Here is a 21,776-nt window from a genome sequence, read left to right on the forward strand (position 1 = left end):
AATGCTTTTAGCTATGATTTTTTTTTTTTTTTGTATTCTATTGTTCCAGGTTAGTTGCGATGTGGTATTTTGCATACCGTACATGGTAAATTAAATGAACTTATTAGGAAACAAACTCTTTATCATGGAAACAAACAGTCTTGTTGCTTTTAAAAAGTTCAGAGACATGGTGTAGTCCAACCCACTTCAACCCCCCAGGGTTTTACTGCTGTACTTCTCCACCTGTGACCTGGTAATCACCCACAGCATTCTTCCCAAAACAGCCTGTCGCTTCTGACCTTCCTCGTCTGCACTTTGTCACCTTGGCTGCTCAAGAATGGTTTGTTGACCCTTGCAGTGAGGAAAACACCCACATAAGAACACATGAATATGATTCATTAGAGCTGTTTGAAATGTGAAGGATCACTTTTATAGAAATTAACCATTACATTTTAAGGAAGCCTTTTTCTAGGTTGATTTCCCCAAAAAGTTTAACACACTGTGGCGCTATCAAAGCTGAAGGTTGCGGGTTCGACTCTCAATACTAGCAGGAAATGACTCAGGTGCCCTTGAGCAAGGCACCGAACCCCCAAGGCTGCCCACTGCTCCGGGTGTGTGTGTCCACAGTTTGCAGTGTATGTGTGTTCACTACTCACTACTCACTACTCCTAATGTGTGTGCCCTAACTTGGATGGGTTAAATGCAGAGGGCAAATTCCAAATATGGGGTACCATACTTGGCCTTCACATGTTACTTTCACTTAAATGACCAATGCGAGACGGGGAACGGTGTTCAGGGAACCTGTTTGAAAGCAGTCATTGTTTTTGCAATTCAAAAGAAAGAACACACTTCAGCCTTAACTTGGAGATGGTTTGTAGTTCCATTCAGTCATTAAAACTTATATTTGACAACAGTGATAAGATGGGAGAAGACTGACTTGGAAGTACAATGGCAGGATGACAGACTTTAAACAAACAATAATTAGTTCACACACTGTGCTCTGATCCTGCATGCATGCGTACAGATTCCCGATGCATGAAATCGAATACTTGTTCCATTTTTCCTTTTTCATTAGGCAGAGATCTAAAGCACAATGCTAGACTAGTGCAGAGGGTTTAGAGAGGCCAGGGTGGGGCCACCCCAGTTTTTGGCTTCACCTTATTCTGCGCTGTTTGGCAGTCAGCCTGCTGTTTCACAGCTGTCTAGATCTCCAGAGTTTCCACATCACTGCACTGACTGAGCCAGAAGCATCCAGGCATCCAGCACAGTCTGAGCACATAAACCTGCTATGTCTGATCGAAACCAGAACCTTTTTAATTGTAAAGGAAGCATAGAGGTGACGGGTGTAACTTTTTGATAAGCCATTCATAGGTTGATTTCCCCGAAAAGTTTGAGCTGCCCAACATTGCAACATTTGATATGATTTTGGGATGGGACTGTATGTTTGTTAGACCAGTGGTAGAAGGCAGTTCCATTTGGTGATGCTACTAAATCACACACTTCACCTTTAACGCACTGCAGCAGTATTTTATTTTAGTTACAGTATTAAGTATTTTATTATGACATTTATGGCACCTAGCAATGTCCTAACATGCTGTAACTTTTACTCCAAAATCTTGCATTTTAAGAATTTTTTTAAAGACCTAATGGTAAATACACATTTTACTGCTTTCATTTTTTTTATTATGTCTATCTGTGCTCTGATAGTTTTGTCAACAAAAGCACACACATCTAAAATTGCCAAGACAGGCAGAGAAAAACCAGTTTTCACCTGCATTACTTGTCTTTGTAATGTTTTGTACAGCATAAATGTGGGCTGTGGGTAAAAGCGGCTCATAGGCATTTCTCTTGGCAATGCTTTTTAAGTTGTCTTTAATTGAACAATGGCACTTCATAACCCATAGTGGATTTAAATATAGCATGAGCAAAGTTTGCCTGCTCTGTAATCACTGCGGAATATGACAGTTGAGTGACAAAAGAGGAATGCATTGACTGAATATATGGAGGAGTGTGCATGCTTGGAAACTCTTCCTTCTAGAATAGAATTTTGCATTGTTAGTTACGATTCCAGTTTTCAGAATTTTGGCACCAGAGTAAGCGTAAAAGATACATGCCTGATGCTTTAAGTTGTAAATGAACACAATCATTGATTGGGACTGTGACAAGATTTGTTTTCCCATGACAAATTCTAGACAGTACTTTGTGCAGGCATCCAAGGTATTTTCTGAAACCGCCATGGATGATAAAGGCATGTCAATATAGATAGGTATAGATGTTAACTTGAGTAAGTAGAATATATTTTGAGTAACTGTAATGCAAAAAAAATATATATTCTAAAAGCGTTAACATGGGTATTCTCGCATATTTAGTTATTTAATTGACCTAGTGACTTAAAAATTGTGTAGAATCTTAAATATTTCTTCATTACTTTACATCATATTATACAATTTATAAGATTTAAAAAACTTGTATCCCTGATTTTGAGTTTGGAATCTCACTGTACATTTATACAATTTACTAGTGCTGGTGATTAATATTCCTCTTAATTAGGATTAATTAACGAACATCAAAGTTTGTCTACTATAGTTTGAATATCAGTTCATATATTTCCCCATGTTTAAAATCAGATAAAAATATATTTGGTTTATTTAAGCACTGCTGTCCTGTTAGAGAGTCAGTCAACCCATAAAGTCAACTAGCGTAGATCTCATACACATACTCAGGAAACCCAGGGAGCCAGAATCCTGGGGTTGTAATGCAAAAGGGAGGAGCGCACAGGAAATGAAAAGACACAAATATTTGCAGATGGCTGCAGATGGCATAAAACAATGCTTTATATCAATATAGCCCTGTTACGTAATAAATATGCACAGTGGAACTACAAATATACATACAAGCTACATTGTTCTTATCTATTGATAAACAGTATGTACCGTACTTAACTATAGGCATTGTAGTAATTTTATATCGGGAGAACCATATGGACGTCCACAGAAGCAGCTACTCAGAAGAACAAGGGAGAGGTAGCTGAGCATTCAGTGGCTGAATTTGGGGGCGAAGCTGTTGGATTTAACAGTTTCCTATGTGAGTAAATCTCCTTGCTCCACTCTTCCTGCCGCTGGCCTCATTCTCAGTTCCCGCCAGGAACTTTACTAAGGCTAAGACTGAGACTTTCCTCTGCACTCTTGGTCTTCTTTAACACCACAGAGAACCACATATAGACACACACAAACCACCAACCAAATCTGTCACACTCTCTTTCGAGAGCATGTGAGAATGAGAGGAAAAATAGATGCACGAGACATTTTTAGCTGGCTGTTTTAAGACAAATGACATGTGATGTTGACTTCTGAAGTTTTAAACTTTGTACAGATTCAAAAGGAAGCATTCCACAAAGAATTCAGTACATAATGTCAACACCTAATGCTTCCAGAAAAGCTTCCCCTCCCTCCCTTCCCCAGCACAGCATGTATTGAGTTCCAGACCACACCCAACCAGAGTTCTGGGCAGTTCAGGATTTTGGAGAGGAGGAGCGCGCACTTTTTCCTCATTTCACTACTACTACGTTTACTCTGCAGTCACGCTTGCATCACTTCGTCTCCACATCTGGCTGCCTTTTCCAAACTATACAATATTTGATCCTTTTAGGCTTCTCTACAGTGGTGAGTGTGAATCATAAGTTACTTTTTCTGCATGCAAACAGTTTTTAGGTGAGTGATAAAACTCTTAGAGAGGATCACAGCATCTCAGATGTCTAGAAAATACTGGCTGGAGTCAGACAGTTGATTTATTGCTGTCTAAGAGATTTTATTTATGTGTTTGACAGTTTAAAGCCTTTTAAACTGAAGACAAGAAAGTTTGTGAGAAAAGGGGCGTTGGCGGTGATGCTTCGCTGATGAATCACCAGCTTATACTTATTACTTAGACATGTTTTGTTTACTTGTAATCTTTTTAATTATACTTTGAAGCAAGTGGGAGAATCTAGATGGACTTCAGTTTTTACATCAGAAAAGAAAAACTAGGTTTTAAATTATCCAGCAGGCTACTTAAATCTTCAGCATTAGTTCTCATGTTTGGCGGCTGTGCATTTTTAAATCTTTTAGAGCAAAGAACCACCAAGTTTGTCTCCTATATCGCCCCCTGGTGAAAGCATTTTATCTGTCAAAATAGTAAATATTTAATGAACAAACATGTTCCAGTTAAAAGATGTTGTAGATGAAAAATAAATGTAGATGTTATAAAAAAGATGAACATTAAATGTAGAGGGTGTGATGTTTTGTGCTTTACGAGACCAAGTGTTGTTCCTGAGGTGGTGCTATAACATGTTTCGCATGTCTGATTAATTTTGCATGTGTGGCATTTTATCACACTCAGTTCAGTTTGTGCGAGATGGATAGTTGCAGTGCTTTCTTAGTGGCACATTCCAGCGTGTTGCTCGTGGGATTTTGGGGGTGTTGCTCGTGGGTTTTGGGGGTGGGGAGTGTGAAGTGTGTTCATGAGGTGCAGCCGTTTTCACTGGACTGGATTTCCGGATGCCCGTCTGCTCTGCCATTACAACACAAACACAGCCGCAGCGAGTGCCATAATTCAAACCAACCTATCAAAAGCCAAACCGCCCTAGGAAAGGATATATGCACAAGCCTTTAAAACACAATATGATTTATAGTCTGGCCACTATGAAAACTCATATCCATCGTTATTTGAAACATATTTATCATTCTACACACAGTTTGTGTGGGAGTCCAACCTTTCCATACATCACCCATGCCACAACTGTTGTGGTGGCCATTTTGCACCAACTCCCCTGTTGAGAGTCTATATTGGATGATTGGATGACAAAGTGATGGCTTTTTTTCCTCCATGTATTAATTTTCCATGCTGCAAAAGTGAACGATTTTTCCAGTTGCTTGTTGACTAAGTTGTTTCCAACCTCAGTTTCTTTTTCTCTTTTGTTTTGGGTCTCTGATTGATCTAACTGATGCCACTCAGAAATGTGCTGCTTGCAGGGCTTTCCAGAGGATAGGTGGCGGGTTTTGTTTGTGGATGGGCTGTTTCATTAGAATGCATGCTGTCAATGATTGGATCAGGAAATGCCTCTCCCTTTGACTGAGCCTAAGCTCTGGATACTTTGTGTTTTTTTTTTCTCACGTCAAGCTCAGAGTGATCAAGCTACAGTTGATTCTTCCATATAGTCGTAGATTTGTTTGTAAGAGACTAAATCCCCCCCCAATTTTTTTTTTTTTTTAAAAAGAGTTTAGCATGTAATGCCGGTAGTTAAATAAACTATAGGGTTGAATCAATAACTGACTCAGAACACCATGTGAATAAACATCAATCTGAATATTACCATATTCACAGTATTGCAAAGCAAAATAAAACTTTGTTGTAAACCATTGTACTGGGTATCTGTTTATATTTTCCTGATTTGATTCACTCTGTATGTTTTAGATTCACTCATAAGAGTAATTTGTTGGTGAATCATGCAAAATTAGTCTCAATGTTATCTTAGCATCACATTCAATAGAGACTGCAAACTCATTCATAATACATGTTAAATGTGTTGTACACTGTTCACATGCAAACATAAGCAGCATTAGATCTTTAAAGGGATAGTCCTAGATAGGATACTCACTCAAAAATCATTCATTTACTCACTCATTTACTCACCCTCAAGTTGTTCCAAACCTGTATGAGTTTCTTTATTCTGTTGAACACAAAATAAGATATCTTGAAGAATATTGGTAACCAACCAAGCCACTGACTTCCATAGTATTCCTTTTTCCTACTATGGAAATCACTGGTGACCATCAACTGTCTAGTTACCAACATTCTTCAAAATATCTTCTTTTGTGTTCAGCAGACGAAAGAAATTCATATAGGTTTGGAACAACTCAAGGGTGAGTAAGTGATGACAAAAGTTTCATTTTTGGGTGAGGGTTAGGGTTTAGGTTTAAGGTACATGAAACTTAAAATGTGCCGCTACTCCTATTTACATGGTCATTGCATGTTCAAATGAAACTAACGCGACATGATTCTGAACTTTAATTGAAGGGAGACTGTAATGGACTGGGAGATTGCTTCAGCAAAACTATAACAAAGAATTTCAAATAGTTTCATCTTGCCATGAACTACTATTGTGAGGATTCGGTAGATAGTATCAGATCATTGGAGAGTTCTCTGGAAAATAATGCGGTGAAATGAGAGAGAAAAAATGAAACAGTCCTCTAATGATGTTTCTATTGACTTGAGGCTTTGTAATCTGTATTTGTTTTCACCAATTACAGAAAGAATAACACTGAAACTCATTCCTCTCCAGTGATGGGTTGAATCCAGGGTCACTGTTTTGTCACTGATAAAGTGGCTTGGAAAATGTGTGAATCGTAAAACCAGTCTGAGTCTGGGATGTTATGATGTGTTTGCATGTTGTTGGGATTAAGGCAATGAGTTGCACATGTGTTGCTGTGAATTTTGGTAGCCAAGTGTGCACAGGGGTGACATTTCTGAAGCTTAAAGACGCGTTAGCATATGAAAAACTCTACTTATGAGATACCAGCCTTACCAGAGACTCAGACCAGTTTCAAACACAAGAACAGTGTCATGTTTAGCAATAAACAGTCTCACATTCCATACTAATGTAAGAGAGGAGAAAGGAAGAGACATATATCTCCTACAGACATGTATTTAGAGATGAGAGGAGGATTTGATCATATGGGTGTGTCTGTATTGTCATGCCTTAAGGTAGTGTTTTACCAGTCAATTTTCAGTCAGAAATTTTATAGAATTTGGAGAATCAAAGGGAGCGTGAGTAAAGCAGTAATGTTCATGTTAATGCCAATAATCGCCTATACTTAAACCTATAATATTTTTCTAAGGAAACACTAAAATCATTGTCAATTCAATGTCTAATCAATTTTGTGAGTTTAAGTATAGTGTAAATTCTGGATTTTGAGATGACAAATACTGTGAAAAAAATGGCATAGAAATAGAGTAATAGTGAATACTACTTAGCCTATTACTGTGATGTTTCTTAGATTTCAATGTGTTTTCAGACTCCTGGATAATGTAGCATCAGTTTTTGAGTGTGTGTCACACTTTTGTTCAAAAGTTTAGGGTCAGTAAGATTTATTTGGAAAGAAATTAATACTTTTATTTGTCGAGGATGCATTAAATTGATCAAAAGTGACAGTAAAATGATTATGACTATTTCAAATAAGTGGTATTCTTTTGACATTTTTATTCGAGAACCCTGAAAATGTCATAGTTTCCACAAACATATTAAGCAACACAACTGTTTTCTACATTGATAATAATAATAAATGTTTCTTGAGCAGCAAATCAGCATATTAGAATATTAGAGTAATGGTGCTGAAAATTCAGCTTTGACATCACAGGAATAAATTACATTTTAAAATATATTCTATTCAAGCATATAAAATATTTAAAATTTATACTTCACAGTATTATTATTATTTATTTATTTTACTGCAATTTGGATCAGATAAATGCAGGATTGAGCATAAAAGACGTCTTTAAAAACATTTAAAAAATCTTACAGATCCCAGAGTTTTGAACGGTAGTGTTTATGACCTTAGTCAGTCTGATTTTACTGAGCATTGGCCTCAAAACTTTTCTCTTGTCTGTAGTTTTAGCACACTTAAGATTTAAAACTTGCTGCTTTAATTGCACTGGAAGCAACAAGAAGCTCTTTGGGAGTAACAAGAGTCCTCTCTTCATGCCTGATGAAAGATCAAAGGAGCTACTGAGAATCTGGACAGTGTGTAAATGCATTAATCATGGCCGTCCTGATTCTCAGCGAGAGAGGTCGTCTGGATGTAGCCGCTGGGCTTCGGCAGCGTGTCTTTTGACAGATCCATGTGGGAGCCGTTACTCATGCTGGCGGCGTGTCATCAGTGGAATGCGATGTGAAAACACAGCCTGTGGCACCTGAGCGCCATTGCTCTGTGGTAGAGCCACAGCAATGAAGATGAAAGCCTATCAGCTCCCAGTGCAGACTTTCAACCCAGCAGGCCACGCCGAGAGCCGAACGGGACCCTACCGTGTGTGAATGAGGCTCCTCCTGAGATCAGCTGCAGCAGGAACACATGTGCCTTGCCAAAATACACTCCTTTTACAAAAGGAGGAATCCCTTGTGCCAAAACTGCCCGGTGTTGAAATATCAGTGGAGAACCTCAGGGTTGTGTACAGAGACCTTAAGTCTTCGTAAAAGTTGTGTTCACACTGTGCACATAATTTTTGCTGGGAGTATGTTTTGTTTTTTCCTTTCCTTTTTTTGTGTGTGTGTCCAAAAGTACTTGTGGGTGAGGCTTAAAATGCTTTATAGACGATACCCAAAACCAAGATTTGTTTGTTCAGTACATTTAACTTCATTTCTGGCAGCCTTCCAAAGGCAGCAATTCTTGCTTTTGTGTTTTCTCCAAAAATAAGCCTTGTGTTCCCATTATATTTCACAAGCTTCAGTGGTGCTGCAGGGGTTGAACAGTAAGGAAAAGATAATCAGAGATGTCAGGAACAGATATGATTCTTGGCGTGTGTTCAGAGCTGCATAATTTCAGTTTCACGACATATGCAAGTTGTAGTTGTTAATTTGAGGAGCTATTTCTATCTGAACTCACTCAAAAATGACTTGTTTGTTTTAAGTATGGTTTGATTCAGGCATATTGAATAATATGTTTGAATTAAACCAGAATAAAAACAGGTCATTTAGATATTAAGGTCAGCATGAAATGGAAATTCACCCTTTAAATGTTTCTTATTGATCTTATTGTGAACAATTGATTAATGCATAACATTTTTTAACATTTTAAACAAAAGGTCATAACTGGATCTTCCAGTGAAATTGATGTCATAGTCCAGATCTCTCCAATAATTTTTCCTGCTTTAGCCCCTGCCCTTTCTCACAATCGGCTGAAATCTCATATTCAGATCTGCCTCTATCCCATATTCAGATCTGCCTCTATCCAATCAACAAACGATACATAGAACCAAGTCCCCGCTCTACATTTTTGTCTAACTGCTATATGTTTTCATTAGGAAACACAAATCACATGACATTTTAGGTTAACCGACAAAACATATTTACATACTATTATGGCTTTGAAGTATGTCATAAAATTAGTAGGGGTGGGGAAAAATTATTCACCAATGCATTGTAATCCTTCTTCAAATGATTCTGAATTTGATTGATTAAAATGATTTAAAATACGTTTTAATCAGAAATTTTCATTATTATTAAATCTGCTTAAAAAGCAGCTAAAATAACAGTTCACCCAAACATGACAATTCTGTCATCATTTACTCACCCTCATGTCGTTCCATACCCTGTGTGTCTCTCCTTCTTCTGCTGAACAAAAAGACGACATGTAAAAAAATAAAACATTTATACAGTGGAAGTCAATGTTGTTTGGACCCCAAAGTTCTTTATAGTATCTTATTTTGTTCCACAGAAAAAAAAGTAATACATGTTTGGAACAACATGAGGGTAAGTAAATGATGACAGAATTTTCATTTTTCACACGATGTAAGCTGTCCACACCTTACACCCACAAGTAGCATTGAAGTATGTCAGAAATAGAATAGGGCGTCAGTTTACTGTCGGGAATTTGTCGTGTCACTTCGTGCCATGCTGTATTTAGTGTAGACAGCATCACGGATTATGAGTTATAATTAATTTTTGTCACGCCTCTCACGTCTGGTGTAGACACGATGTTACACGCCCAAGATTTAACATTATATGGTAAAAAGTGTGATGTAGAATATAATTCTGCAGAATAGCAGACAAAGAAAACCAAAAAAGTATGGAGCCCAGCCCAGTATTCTCCATCACGTGAATGAAGTCAAGTGTCACAGACGAGTCAAAGATGTGTGGCAGAGGTCTGTTTGTTTCCTTGATCCTTGAAGCGAATTACAACACATACCCCATATTACAGATCTTAGCTACAGATTACCCAAGATGCCATTGACAAATATACTGTACGGCAGAATGTGTGAAAATGCTTATCTTGATGTTTTGATGTGTGAACTGCAGCCACCGAATGTTACAAGAGGCCTGTTGGGAAATAAGTTAGTTAGGACCAAGCAGGCACATTTCAGCTGCTTGTGCTTAATTTGAACTTTATTGAGCAAGAACGAGCTGTGTTTAATTTACAACTGTATTTTAAAACAAACGCCTGTCCCTGATAGGATAAACATGAGTGCCTCAGTGGAAATGAGTCTGTGAGAATGCATTGATCTTAATTAAATCATTGTTTATAGCTTTAAGAAAGCCTAGCACTTGCCTGAGAGATGAAGATGTTGTTCATCCATGGCCGTTAACCTTCACTGTTTCAGAGAATGGTTCTTTTTAGCCCCTTTCCTTTTATCCTGGCAGTGAAGGACATCTGAAATGGAAGGCGTGTACGGGTTAACTCCACACTAAACTCATCATCATTTCTGCCCGTTTCTGATCCATTGCACGTTTTTCTACCCTTTTATCTGCATTCTTTAAGATCTCGAAGTGTGAGTTGGTCTCAGGAGTGTGAAACAACCCATGAATGCTTTGTTACTGTGCGGGACGACATTTGAAACCGCCGGCCATGTCAACCGACACACTAAAACATTCCTCCTCAAATCCCTCGTTTACTTTGAGGTTTTCCCTCTTGCTCAACGCTGCAGTTAGGGTCAGGTTAGGTCAAACTGGGTGGTAGTGTGTTCTGCAGTTCACATTTGCATGTTTTTCTCATCATTTATGGATTTATTCAGTTCATGAGCACAATATTTTCACCAGACATAATTCATAAAACACCTAATCCTTTGGATTTCAGTTTCACTCAGAGATTTGTTTCATGAGCAGAGTTAGGGATGTCTGGCTGCGTCATGTTGCTGAGGAACATTCCTTTCCATGAGTTCACTCTGCTTCTGTTTTAATTCTGTAGGAGACACAATGACGCACAATGAAATGGGAGTAATTGTTGGGTCGTCTGTGCGGTAACTGCCTTTGACATCACATCTCAGGATAGTCACTATGGCTTATTGTTTTTGTGGTCAGAGAACTCAAGTCGCCTCAAAAATACATGTAACAATGAAAGTTATAAAGGTAACATTTGTTTTAATCCATTGATCTATGTGCATAACTCAGATACAACTGCAAATATAATGTAAAAACTATATTTTGAAAGTAATTTTATAAATATATTAATATAAATATATTCAGTAAAATATTTTCTTTGTTGTTAAACAATTTTTTTTTCATAACGCATTGTTAAAATATGTTAAAAACGAGAGAGTAATAGCATAATAATCAGAAAATATATAAAAATCAAGTATAATATTTTACTGGTTTCAATAATCAAATTGTTTATCAGCCTCCTAAATGGACCACCACTGTTTGCGTATAATCAGCCAATCAGCGTTCACATCACTTTCAAAAGTAATTTGTCACATGGTATTTAGATTAAAAAGGTTCTGTGGTCCCATGAGGACTGCAAAATATGCCAATATGAAAATAAAGTGAAACTATGTTGCACTTAAAGGGATCGTTCTCCCAAAAATTCAAATTCTGTCATCATTTACTCACCCTCATGTCATTTCAAACCTGTAGAACTTAATTTTTACATTTTTCTTATTTAAAAAAAAATGTTTGGGTCCATACAATGAAAGTAATTGAGGTCTGTTTTTTAGACCACATTGACTTTCATTTTACAGTTGAAATATTCTTGGAATATTCATGTTTGGAACAACATGAGGATAAGTAAATGGTGATATAATAATAATAATAATAATTTGTTACATTTATATAGCGCTTTTCTGGGTACTCAAAGCGCTTTTACATATGGAAGGAATCTCCTCAACCACCACCAATGTGCAGCATCCACCTGGATGATGTGACGGCAGCCATATTGTGCCAGAACGCACCAGCTTATTGGTGGAGAGGAGAGAGATATATAGAGATGATTAGGAGGCCATGATGGACAGAGGCCAATGGGCAAATTTGTTACACCCCTACTCTTTTTCTGAAGGACATCCTGGGATTTAATGACCACAGAGAGTCAGGACCTCGGTTTACCATCTCATCCAAAGGACGGTATAATTTTTATCTATTGCTTTAAGACAAGTACATAATAATTGAAGCAGGTCTGTTGATATTTTTACTGAAATGATTCCCAAATGAATAAAATCAGAATTAAAACAAATCAGTGCTGATATCCTAGTCATACCGTAACTTATATGCCCGCGATTAAATCCACAAAGCTTTGCTGGGTGGCATTGAAGCTTTCCTTCTCATCTCAATCATTTGTTCCATGACTGCAGTTTCTGTTTTCAGCAGTGGCCAACTTGGAAGCTTGCTGGAGACTGCGGCTTTTATGAAAAAATGACATTAAAAGTGAAACTCAAGTCAGCGTTTTCCACCAAGCTTAGGGGAAATGAGCAGGGGCTTCTGTCTACACACACACACACACACACACACGCACGCAGGCAGACATTTCTCCAACAGAAAGAAGTCGACATGGCTTATCTGCTACCTTAAAATGCTGACTCCAATTAATTTACTAATGATGGTTTGTAAGTGCTCTGGAAACCTCAAGGCTTTGGAGGTATGGCTGTCATTATCATCCCGCAGGATCGTACATCGCAAACTGAAACTCCGTTTTGAGGCTGAACTAAAAGCTGGATTTTTTTCTCTCTCTTTGTCTTGTGCAGCTGTGGTACAGGTGTCTGTGATTTGTGATTTGACTTTAGCCTGACTGATTGGTCTAATGTAGAGAACCGACAAATTTATTCATTTAAAATGGTTAGCCACACTCAAAGCCACACACGGTGTTTAGACTGCACTTATGTAACCACAGTTGTTGCAGTTCTGTTCTCACTTGTTTCATAGACATAATCCAGATCCATTATTTAAAGGAATATTCTGGCTTCAAGTTAAGTTCAGACCAGCGATATTTTAGTATTATTTATATACTATTGTAGACAGTTTTTTTATATTTTGGATGTGCTTTTTTTATATTTTAATTTGAACTTTTTTTTTGTCATTTTATTATTATAAATTTATTTTAAATATTATTATGTAGGTTTAATTTATTTCAATTTAAATTTAGTTCAGTTTTAGTTTTTATTTATTTTCCATCTAGCAATTTTAGTGCTTAATTAACAAAAATGATCAGTTTTAGATTTAGTTTTTGTTAACGATATTAATGTATGAAGGATTTTTTTTAAAGCAGAAAAGGGAAGCTTATTATACAGTATCACTTACATTAATTGATTATGGCTTTATATTTAGATATGTCGCATTATATTTAGATTGTGGCATAAAAGGTTGCAGTGGGTGGGCATTGTAGGTGATCACAGACATATTGAGAGCATGAATACAGTGATCTCATCATTTCTGCAGTCTCACGAATGCTTTCATCAAAACTAACAGTGCCAACACGATGTAAATAAGAGATTCGTTGATTATAACGGGGGTTTTGGCGAGACTCCAGAACTCAGTCACTGATAAACTCGCGCTGTTTGATTGACAGCTCCAGTGATTGTAAAGGAAGCATTCTTTGATCGTTTTCTATATATAATTTAATTACAGTTTAAACAACATTATTTTCTTCCTACTAAGAGAAACAATGTGAAGTTGACAGTTTAGTCACTGGTTTGATTTGCACATACACATAGACAAAGAACATCTGCCCACATCTGTACATGAATAATCATTACATATCGTAAATCACTGGTTCGATCACTTGGTTAGACATATACACATAATCAGTACATATCAAACTATCTGTAACAAAGCAATTGTGACACAGTAAACACTTTTTTACTAACATAAGTGTGTTGCGCTGTTCCTGTCGGATCCAAAATAGAAGGCACAGTATAGTTTTTTAATTTCAGTCTCTCTGCAAATCCAGCATCAGAAGGAAGGTTATGCAGAGACTGTGTTTTTCCACAACCTGCACTACAATACACAAAATTTTGCACTCTTCAAAAGCATGTTTATTGCTTGGTTGCTCAGTCCAGTGTTAGCATCACACATGTTGTTTACTTACTACTTGTCATGCGTGAATCAGTGGGCGGGGCTACAGTGGTAACAATGTAGAAGTAGGAGTTCTTTCAAATATCTATGACATCATAGGCACATTCCAAAATGAGTCATTTTCTGTTTAATATAAGCTGTTATTGGTTTTCAGTTCTGAAACTTACAGGATATTCTTATAGTATGATGACCTCTTATATGTCAAAAGCTCAAGGAAAATCTGATTTCATGACCCCTTTAGGACCTGTGTGGTTGTGTATTGCCGCTTTTGATGATTACAGGTTCACAGTTCCTGTGAAAGCTGAAGTAAATCAACTGTGAAGCTCATTCTACTCTTGCCCTTGGTCTCTAAAGACCTCTACAATAGATCTTTTGTTCCTAAAAGGTCTTAGGGGACAGTGCACAGACGATTATCCCTCTGTGTAGCCAACATACAAATTTCAGTATGTTCTTCCTCATGTATCCTGTATGCGGTGGGCCTCTGTCTAGTCAAAGGATTTAATTTTTCCTCACTTCTAAACCATTTACATGAATTTTCCTCCTCAATTTCCCACCATTCAGAGAGCTACTGTGACATAAACAACAAAACACTAGTTCTCTGTGTGTTAAATGCCACATTTGTGCCATTATAGATTTCAGCAAATTAACAGGCGCCTCCCAGCAGCTCTTGGGAATGCAGGGCTACTTTTACACTGTTGCCGCTGGGTTAAAGCGACACTCCCATCCCCGGGACGTGATTTTTACCCCCAGGATCGCGATTTTAATTTCCCACACCCCCGGCGATTGGGCTAGTTTTGGCCGTGATTGGGCAGGTTTTGAATAGCAATTGGGCTGGTTTTGTAAGCAAACCTGGAAACCCTGAGGCAGATGAATGTGAGCTTGCAGGGGCAGAGTCGTGAACTAAATGATTGGAGAAGTCCTGTATACATCACAAAAAGAAGTCTGACGTTTTCACCGGAAGGTTATTACATTTTGATTAAACATTATGAGCAGGGTTGGTGCTTGGTCCCACAAAGTCGACAGGGCAGCGGTATAAAGCGTACGGAATTGTACAAAAATAGAACAATTTAGAAAAAACACATCTGTACTAATTTTCATCTTAATGTCTTCAAAAAAGGTGTAAAAAAGTCATACAGTTTGAACTATTGCCACAGAATGATCTGCTCAACACATTTGCTATTGAAATCACAGATTTTTGGACAGCATGTTTTGAGATTTTCGTCTCCCGTTCCTCTTCCTCTGGCTCCTCCCCTTCCATGCCTCTACGCCTCTCAGTACAACACAGGAAGGCAACTGCAGAGAAAATTAAGAACATGTGTGGACTGAGACCATGATACACTACTATTTAATGAGACCAGCCTCCCACTTTACACTCTACAGAGGCAGACAGCTAATGTACAGCCTGGGGGGATGAAGGTCTCCAGAGGATTTCCACTACAGGCTCTGAATAAATGACCAACATGCTCCGTCTTTATTAAAGCCTACGCTTAATTCGGTTCCCAGTACCTTCCCTGACCTTACAAGAAATTGTGAAAGTTAAAAAAGAAGTGATTTTTCAGGCTTGTGATTGTAGAGACTGCTCTGAGAAAGACGAGCGTCATCCTGTATCCTCCCACATTGTGTCTCCCTTGTGTACTGAGGCTGGATTCCTGTTAGCCGACTCAGGTCTCTTTTATCATGACCGTGTTGGCTGAATCACTGTGGCTTGGTTGTGAGCTGTAATTGGGTATGTTTTTTTTGTTTTTTTTGCTTTCTATGGGCCTTAATTCTTTAACCATTTTCCCGCCTAAACTCTGCATTGCTGAAATGCCACACCCTGTGTCCCACATCCCTTCTTAAAGAGACAGTTCACCCACAAATGAAAACTCTGCCATTATATGCATGTTGTTTCAAACCTGTATGACTTTCTTGCATACCAAAGAAATTTAGCAGAACGTCTGGGTTCTTTTCTACGCAGTGAAATTGAATTGTGACTCATCAAACTCCAAAAAGGACAGGGGAATAAAACAACATAAAAGCTTAATAAAAGTAGTCCATGTGACCTTGTGACATTCAGCTATATTTCTCCTTTTGTGTTTTATGACTTTCTATCATGGATAAGAGAAAGTCATATCAGGATCTATCCCTCCATCCATCCATTGTTGATGTAAAGTGAGTTCACCACATATGGTTTTGCGAAAGTGATCTGGTCATGTATTTCACAGCCTTAGTACTGGGGTGATTTTGTCCTTTTTTTTATTGTATCCTCTAGTAGTGAGCATTAAAGCACTTAAGTGCAAAAAATGCACTTCTCACCCCCAGTATAAACTTACACCCACTATTCAAGGTGAAAGGGGAAAAAGCCATTCATAAATGGCTCGAAGCGTCTGTGGTGCAGGCTGAGACGTATAGGCTGTCTGTACATGGCCATACTGCAGTGAATCATGGGAAGCTAAATTAGCAGCCGACTCCAAGGCTCACGTGTGTGACGTAGGCAGAAGCTGACTGCATTTTTCAGCAAAACCCGTGTGAGGTTTTGAACTTAGCTTCTATCTACCGGTACTTGAACAGGGAAGGACTGAAATCTCAGTAAAATAGGACAACTGGTATCATATATGTAGCTTCCTACTCTCAAATCATGCTAAAAACAGTTTATTAAATAATAATATATAATGGTTTGACTCTTTATTGTTTATTTATTTATTTTGCTGTTAAAAAATAGTGCAAGGTCTAGCAAATGTGCAAAACAAAATTAGGTAATTAATAAAATAAATAATTTTAAAAATAATGTTTGTCCGTTAATTTCCTGTCATTGGTGTTCACTGTTCTAAAGTAGTATTTTTAAAATGCAAATAGTTGTGGAAAAGTACTTCCAAGGTCAAAGTTCAGAGTAAAAAGAGGCTGTTCAAGTGGACACATGGTGATTTTCCCACCAAATCTAGAGAATCACTGTTTACACTATTATTGCTCAAATTACAGTTCCAGTTCTCAGTTTCAGCTCTCATGAGTGTCTGTGTATTCATTCAACAGGATGTTTAATATTCATGTGTCTTCCTTTTTTATTTTATTTTTATAGATTCTCCTGCTTTTGATTTTCTGTTCCACCATCAGCCATGTTGATTATTTTGGCCGCCATCATCCTCTTCCACATCACCTCCGCAATACTACTCTTCATAGCAACCATCAGAAATGTAAGTTGATTTTTCTTTTGTCTTTTTTAATTAATCTGCTCTTACTGCTCATCATTAGTATTAGGGATATTTTTTTCAGCAAAAAATCCCAGCATTGAGCAAAACTCTCGGAATTAAACTTTGGCGTTTAAGTCATCCAGCACCATTTCTGCTAAGGTTACCTCAAATGGTGCAGCGTGCTGTAATTTTTCTAAGCAATCAAACTAAAGATTTTCTGCTTTAAATAAATAAATACAAAACTTTTTGGAGCATGTTTAGGCTTCATTAGTTCTTGAGATGTTTCTTTTATAATATTTTCTTATCATGTAACATCAAGAAGTTAAAATGGCATCATTTTGGAATTTCTATTGGAATAAATTTCAAAATGTAATTTATTTCTGTAATGACAATGTTGAATTTTCAGCATGTAGCTAAATAAATGCAGCCTTGGCAAGCATAAGAGACTTCTTCCATAAACATAAAAAACATAAACTTTTGATTGGTACATACTGTTTATTTTATATTATATTATATAAAGTAAAACTAAACTATTCTCCATCTTTTCTAGAAATGGTGGGTTTCGAACAACTCCTCCTTAGGTCTCTGGTATCACTGCAACGGCACAGGCTGTTATGATATACCAAACAGTGCAACCTCTGATGCAGGTGGGCCTAGATTATCATAAAATTAAAAAATGTAACCAGTATTTATTTATTTTATATGAACCTTGTGTCATGTTCTCTTCTTCTTTATCAGCCTATCTCCAGACTGTCCAGGCCACCATGATACTGGCCACTATCTTGTGCTGTGTGGGTTTCTTTGTCTTCATCCTTCAGCTCTTCCGTCTGAAGCAGGGGGAAAGATTTGTCTTTACGGCCATCATCCAGCTCTTGTCCGGTGAGTTCATGCCCACAATATATATTTTAAATCATATTTATCAGCACATTTGCGATTTCTCAGTTATTTCCTATATATGCAAGTCAGCTGGTCATTACACAAGTCAAGAGAGGTCTTGAATCACCTTGAAGTGGGTGGTTTTGTGACTTTTTTTCTAGTCTGTAAATTGCCCCAATTTTGAAAATGTTTGGGCCCCACTTTATAACTCCATGAAACACCTTGATTGTATAGTCTTGAAATTTCACAATATCCCTCATTTAAATAATTAAAGGCATATGCAAATAAAAAGGGCATTAGTTGTGTGCTGAAGCTTGCCGTTATGGTAAGGGACTTTACATTTCAGAAAGCAGTTGACCAATACCAACACACTGGTCTAGCCGACCAATCAAAGCACATTGTGCTTTTCGGAAGGAGGGGCTTTATAGAGACAGGGACTAAACATAGGGTTACTGACAGACTGGGTAGAGAGGTGCTGCAATAATGTAAAATATGTGAAAAATAATGTTTTTTGAACATTCAAGCATGCAAACTTGTTTTAGTTGTTTTAGTAAAAGAGCATAATATGTTTTTTATAAGTATAGCTTTAGCTACTATGTACTACTAACATTTAAATGAATCATGTGATACAATACATTTATTGTATACATACAGTACATGTTTTTACATTGTACTTGTATTTTAAAAATACCTGCATGTGAATACAGTTATAATTAATTTGTGTAATTAATAATCTATAACTACACTATTGACCCTTCCCTTCCCTTAAACACACCACCAAACCTGTGCCTAACCTTACCCGTATCCCACCTCAATAGCAGCAAAAGTGTTTTGCAATAAAATATGAACAAAATAAATACCTAACAGTTGTTTTCGAAAATACATAGTACTGTAGTTAAAGAGTGAGCAATGTTGGCATCTGTTTTATTGTTTGCTGAATGTTGAATCTGTATCTGCCACATAACAGCCTGTGAAGCTGAAATGGCAATCAACTGAAATGTTATCAACCAACTGTAAATTGCCTCTTTTTTCTTTACTTCCACAGCCTTTTGTGTGATGACCGGTGCGTCCATCTACACAGCAGAGCACTTACTCTTCAGTGGTAAGGATATTAAGGACGGAGAGTATGGATACGCCTTCGTCGTCGCCTGGGTCGCCTTCCCCATTACATTTCTGAGCGGCTTGATGTATCTAGTACTAAGAAAACGCAAATAAAGCGCAACGCACCACCTCACTAGCTGCCACCAGCTACAGCCTTAGCCAAGAGACTTTATTTGTAATGATACTTGTTTTTATATGTAGATTAAATAGTAGATCAACTTGATATATTAATCACTGCATACTGGAAACCTAACTAGATTTTATTAATAGCCTATGTCACTTTTTAAAAAAAACCTTTTTGTGTATAATTTAGTTCTACCTGCCCAGTAAAATAAAAGTAGTGCTGTGATTTAGAGTTAAAATAGGGAGTAGAAAAAGACACGAGTGGGAGATATAATAGGACATATTTATAACATGGAACCACTATGGGCTCGACGTGTATTCATACTCAATACATGGTGTGAAATTGGCCGTATACGTAACACTTAGTGTGTAGTAAGTAACATGCTATATTGTGATGTTTCCTGGTCATTATATGTGCTTGGGGGAAAAGTAACTAAAAACAACAAAATCTGAAATATTGTGCTGGCAGTTTGCTGAGCACTATATCATACTTGAAGCTGAACAAATTGTCAATATTAGTACCACGATATGTTCTCGTGTATAGTTTTTTTTTTTTTTGTAAATTGTTTTTTAGTGTTGATTAATTATATTGCATGTTTTTATTTGTTTGCAGCATTTAATTTGAAATCATTATTAACATAAGTACAGATCTGTAGTTCTTTAGGCATTGTGTTTGATTGGGGCACTTGTGATATGCGTCATATTCATGCTAATAACCTGAAGATGATGGTGTTGGTGAAGCACACCAATTCAGTTTTCCTGTCTTGTATGTAATCTTTTCATCCGCAAATTTGCTATGGAATAAAAAGCATTTAGCTAAAATTATTTAGGCGAAAGTGAAGTTAAGCTGTATTTATTATGACTAACTGCATTGTTGCTGTTAATATTTTTTTGTAATGAAGTATTATATCAACAGGCCTGAACATTTTTGTTTAATGCTCACTTTTCAGAAGGTTTTAATGAATATTAGTGAAGGCTTTTGTAATTGGAATGAAACCACAATGTGGCAGCTTTGTTTTTTTAAACGTCTGCTGACTTGTTCAGGTCTGCTCTGTTTCTGGAGACTGATCCCCACCAAGGGCTCAATATTGTTCTTTTTTAATCAAATAAATGTATTTTACATTAAAAACCATTTGAGACTCTCTTTCTGTTTTGGTGTACAGCAAAGTACTGCTGGGTCATTCTCAAAATATGGTGACAAGTATGATCCAAGACAGTTTGGTCATGGAAAATATTTAAATGTAAAAAATAAATAAATAATTAAAACAGGCAAAATTATAGTTAAACCATTTATTACATAAAATGTTAGGTTTTAGAATAAAGCATTTTCAGAGTAAAGACTTTTATTCTGAAATCTGACATTTTACAGTGAGGAAAATAAGTATTTGAACACCCTGCTATTTTGCAAGTTCTCCCACTTGGAAATCATGGAGGGGTCTGAAATTGTCATCGTAGGTGCATGTCCACTGTGAGAGACATAATCTAAAAAAAAATAATCCAGAAATCACAATATATGATTTTTTTAACTATTTATTTGTTTGATACAGCTGCAAATAAGTATTTGAACACCTGTCTATCAGCTAGAATTCTGACCCTCAAAGATCTGTTAGTCTGCCTTTAAAATGTCCACCTCCACTCCATTTATTATCCTAAATTAGATGCACCTGTTTGAGGTCGTTAGCTGCATAAAGACACCTGTCCACCCCATACAATCAGTAAGAATCCAACTACTAACATGGCCAAGACCAAAGAGCTGTCCAAAGACACTAGAGACAAAATTGTACACCTCCACAAGGCTGGAAAGGGCTACGGGGAAATTGCCAAGCAGCTTGGTGAAAAAAGGTCCACTGTTGGAGCAATCATTAGAAAATGGAAGAAGCTAAACATGACTGTCAATCTCCCTCAGACTGGGGCTCCATGCAAGATCTCACCTCGTGGGGTCTCAATGATCCTAAGAAAGGTGAGAAATCAGCCCAGAACTACACGGGAGGAGCTGGTCAATGACCTGAAAAGAGCTGGGACCACCGTTTCCAAGGTTACTGTTGGTAATACACTAAGACGTCATGGTTTGAAATCATGCATGGCACGGAAGGTTCCCCTGCTTAAACCAGCACAAGTCAAGGCCCGTCTTAAGTTTGCCAATGACCATTTGGATGATCCAGAGGAGTCATGGGAGAAAGTCATGTGGTCAGATGAGACCAAAATAGAACTTTTTGGTCATAATTCCACTAAACGTGTTTGGAGGAAGAAGAATGATGAGTACCATCCCAAGAACACCATCCCTACTCTGAAGCATGGGGGTGGTAGCATCATGCTTTGGGGGTGTTTTTCTGCACATGGGACAGGGCGACTGCACTGTATTAAGGAGAGGATGACCGGGGCCATGTATTGCGAGATTTTGGGGAACAACCTCCTTCCCTCAGTTAGAGCATTGAAGATGGGTCGAGGCTGGGTCTTCCATCATGACAATGACCCGAAGCACACAGCCAGGATAACCAAGGAGTGGC

At 37.5% G+C, this 21,776-nt stretch overlaps 1 protein-coding gene across 1 annotated transcript; it reads left to right on the forward strand.

Moving 5' to 3' along the window:
* Positions 1-3,484: 3,484 nt before the first annotated feature.
* Positions 3,485-20,401, forward strand: emp2 (epithelial membrane protein 2). Its single transcript, XM_084123379.1, has 5 exons — positions 3,485-3,641; positions 17,058-17,172; positions 17,720-17,816; positions 17,908-18,048; positions 19,091-20,401. The coding sequence occupies exons 2-5, from the start codon at positions 17,095-17,097 to the stop codon at positions 19,258-19,260; spliced, it is 486 nt and encodes a 161-aa protein (XP_083979505.1). The 5' UTR covers positions 3,485-3,641; positions 17,058-17,094; the 3' UTR covers positions 19,261-20,401.
* The last annotated feature ends 1,375 nt before the right edge of the window (positions 20,402-21,776 follow it).

The sequence above is a fragment of the Abramis brama genome, assembly GCF_963993115.1.
Source record: "Abramis brama genome assembly, chromosome: 1".
Lineage (NCBI taxonomy): Eukaryota > Metazoa > Chordata > Actinopteri > Cypriniformes > Leuciscidae > Abramis > Abramis brama.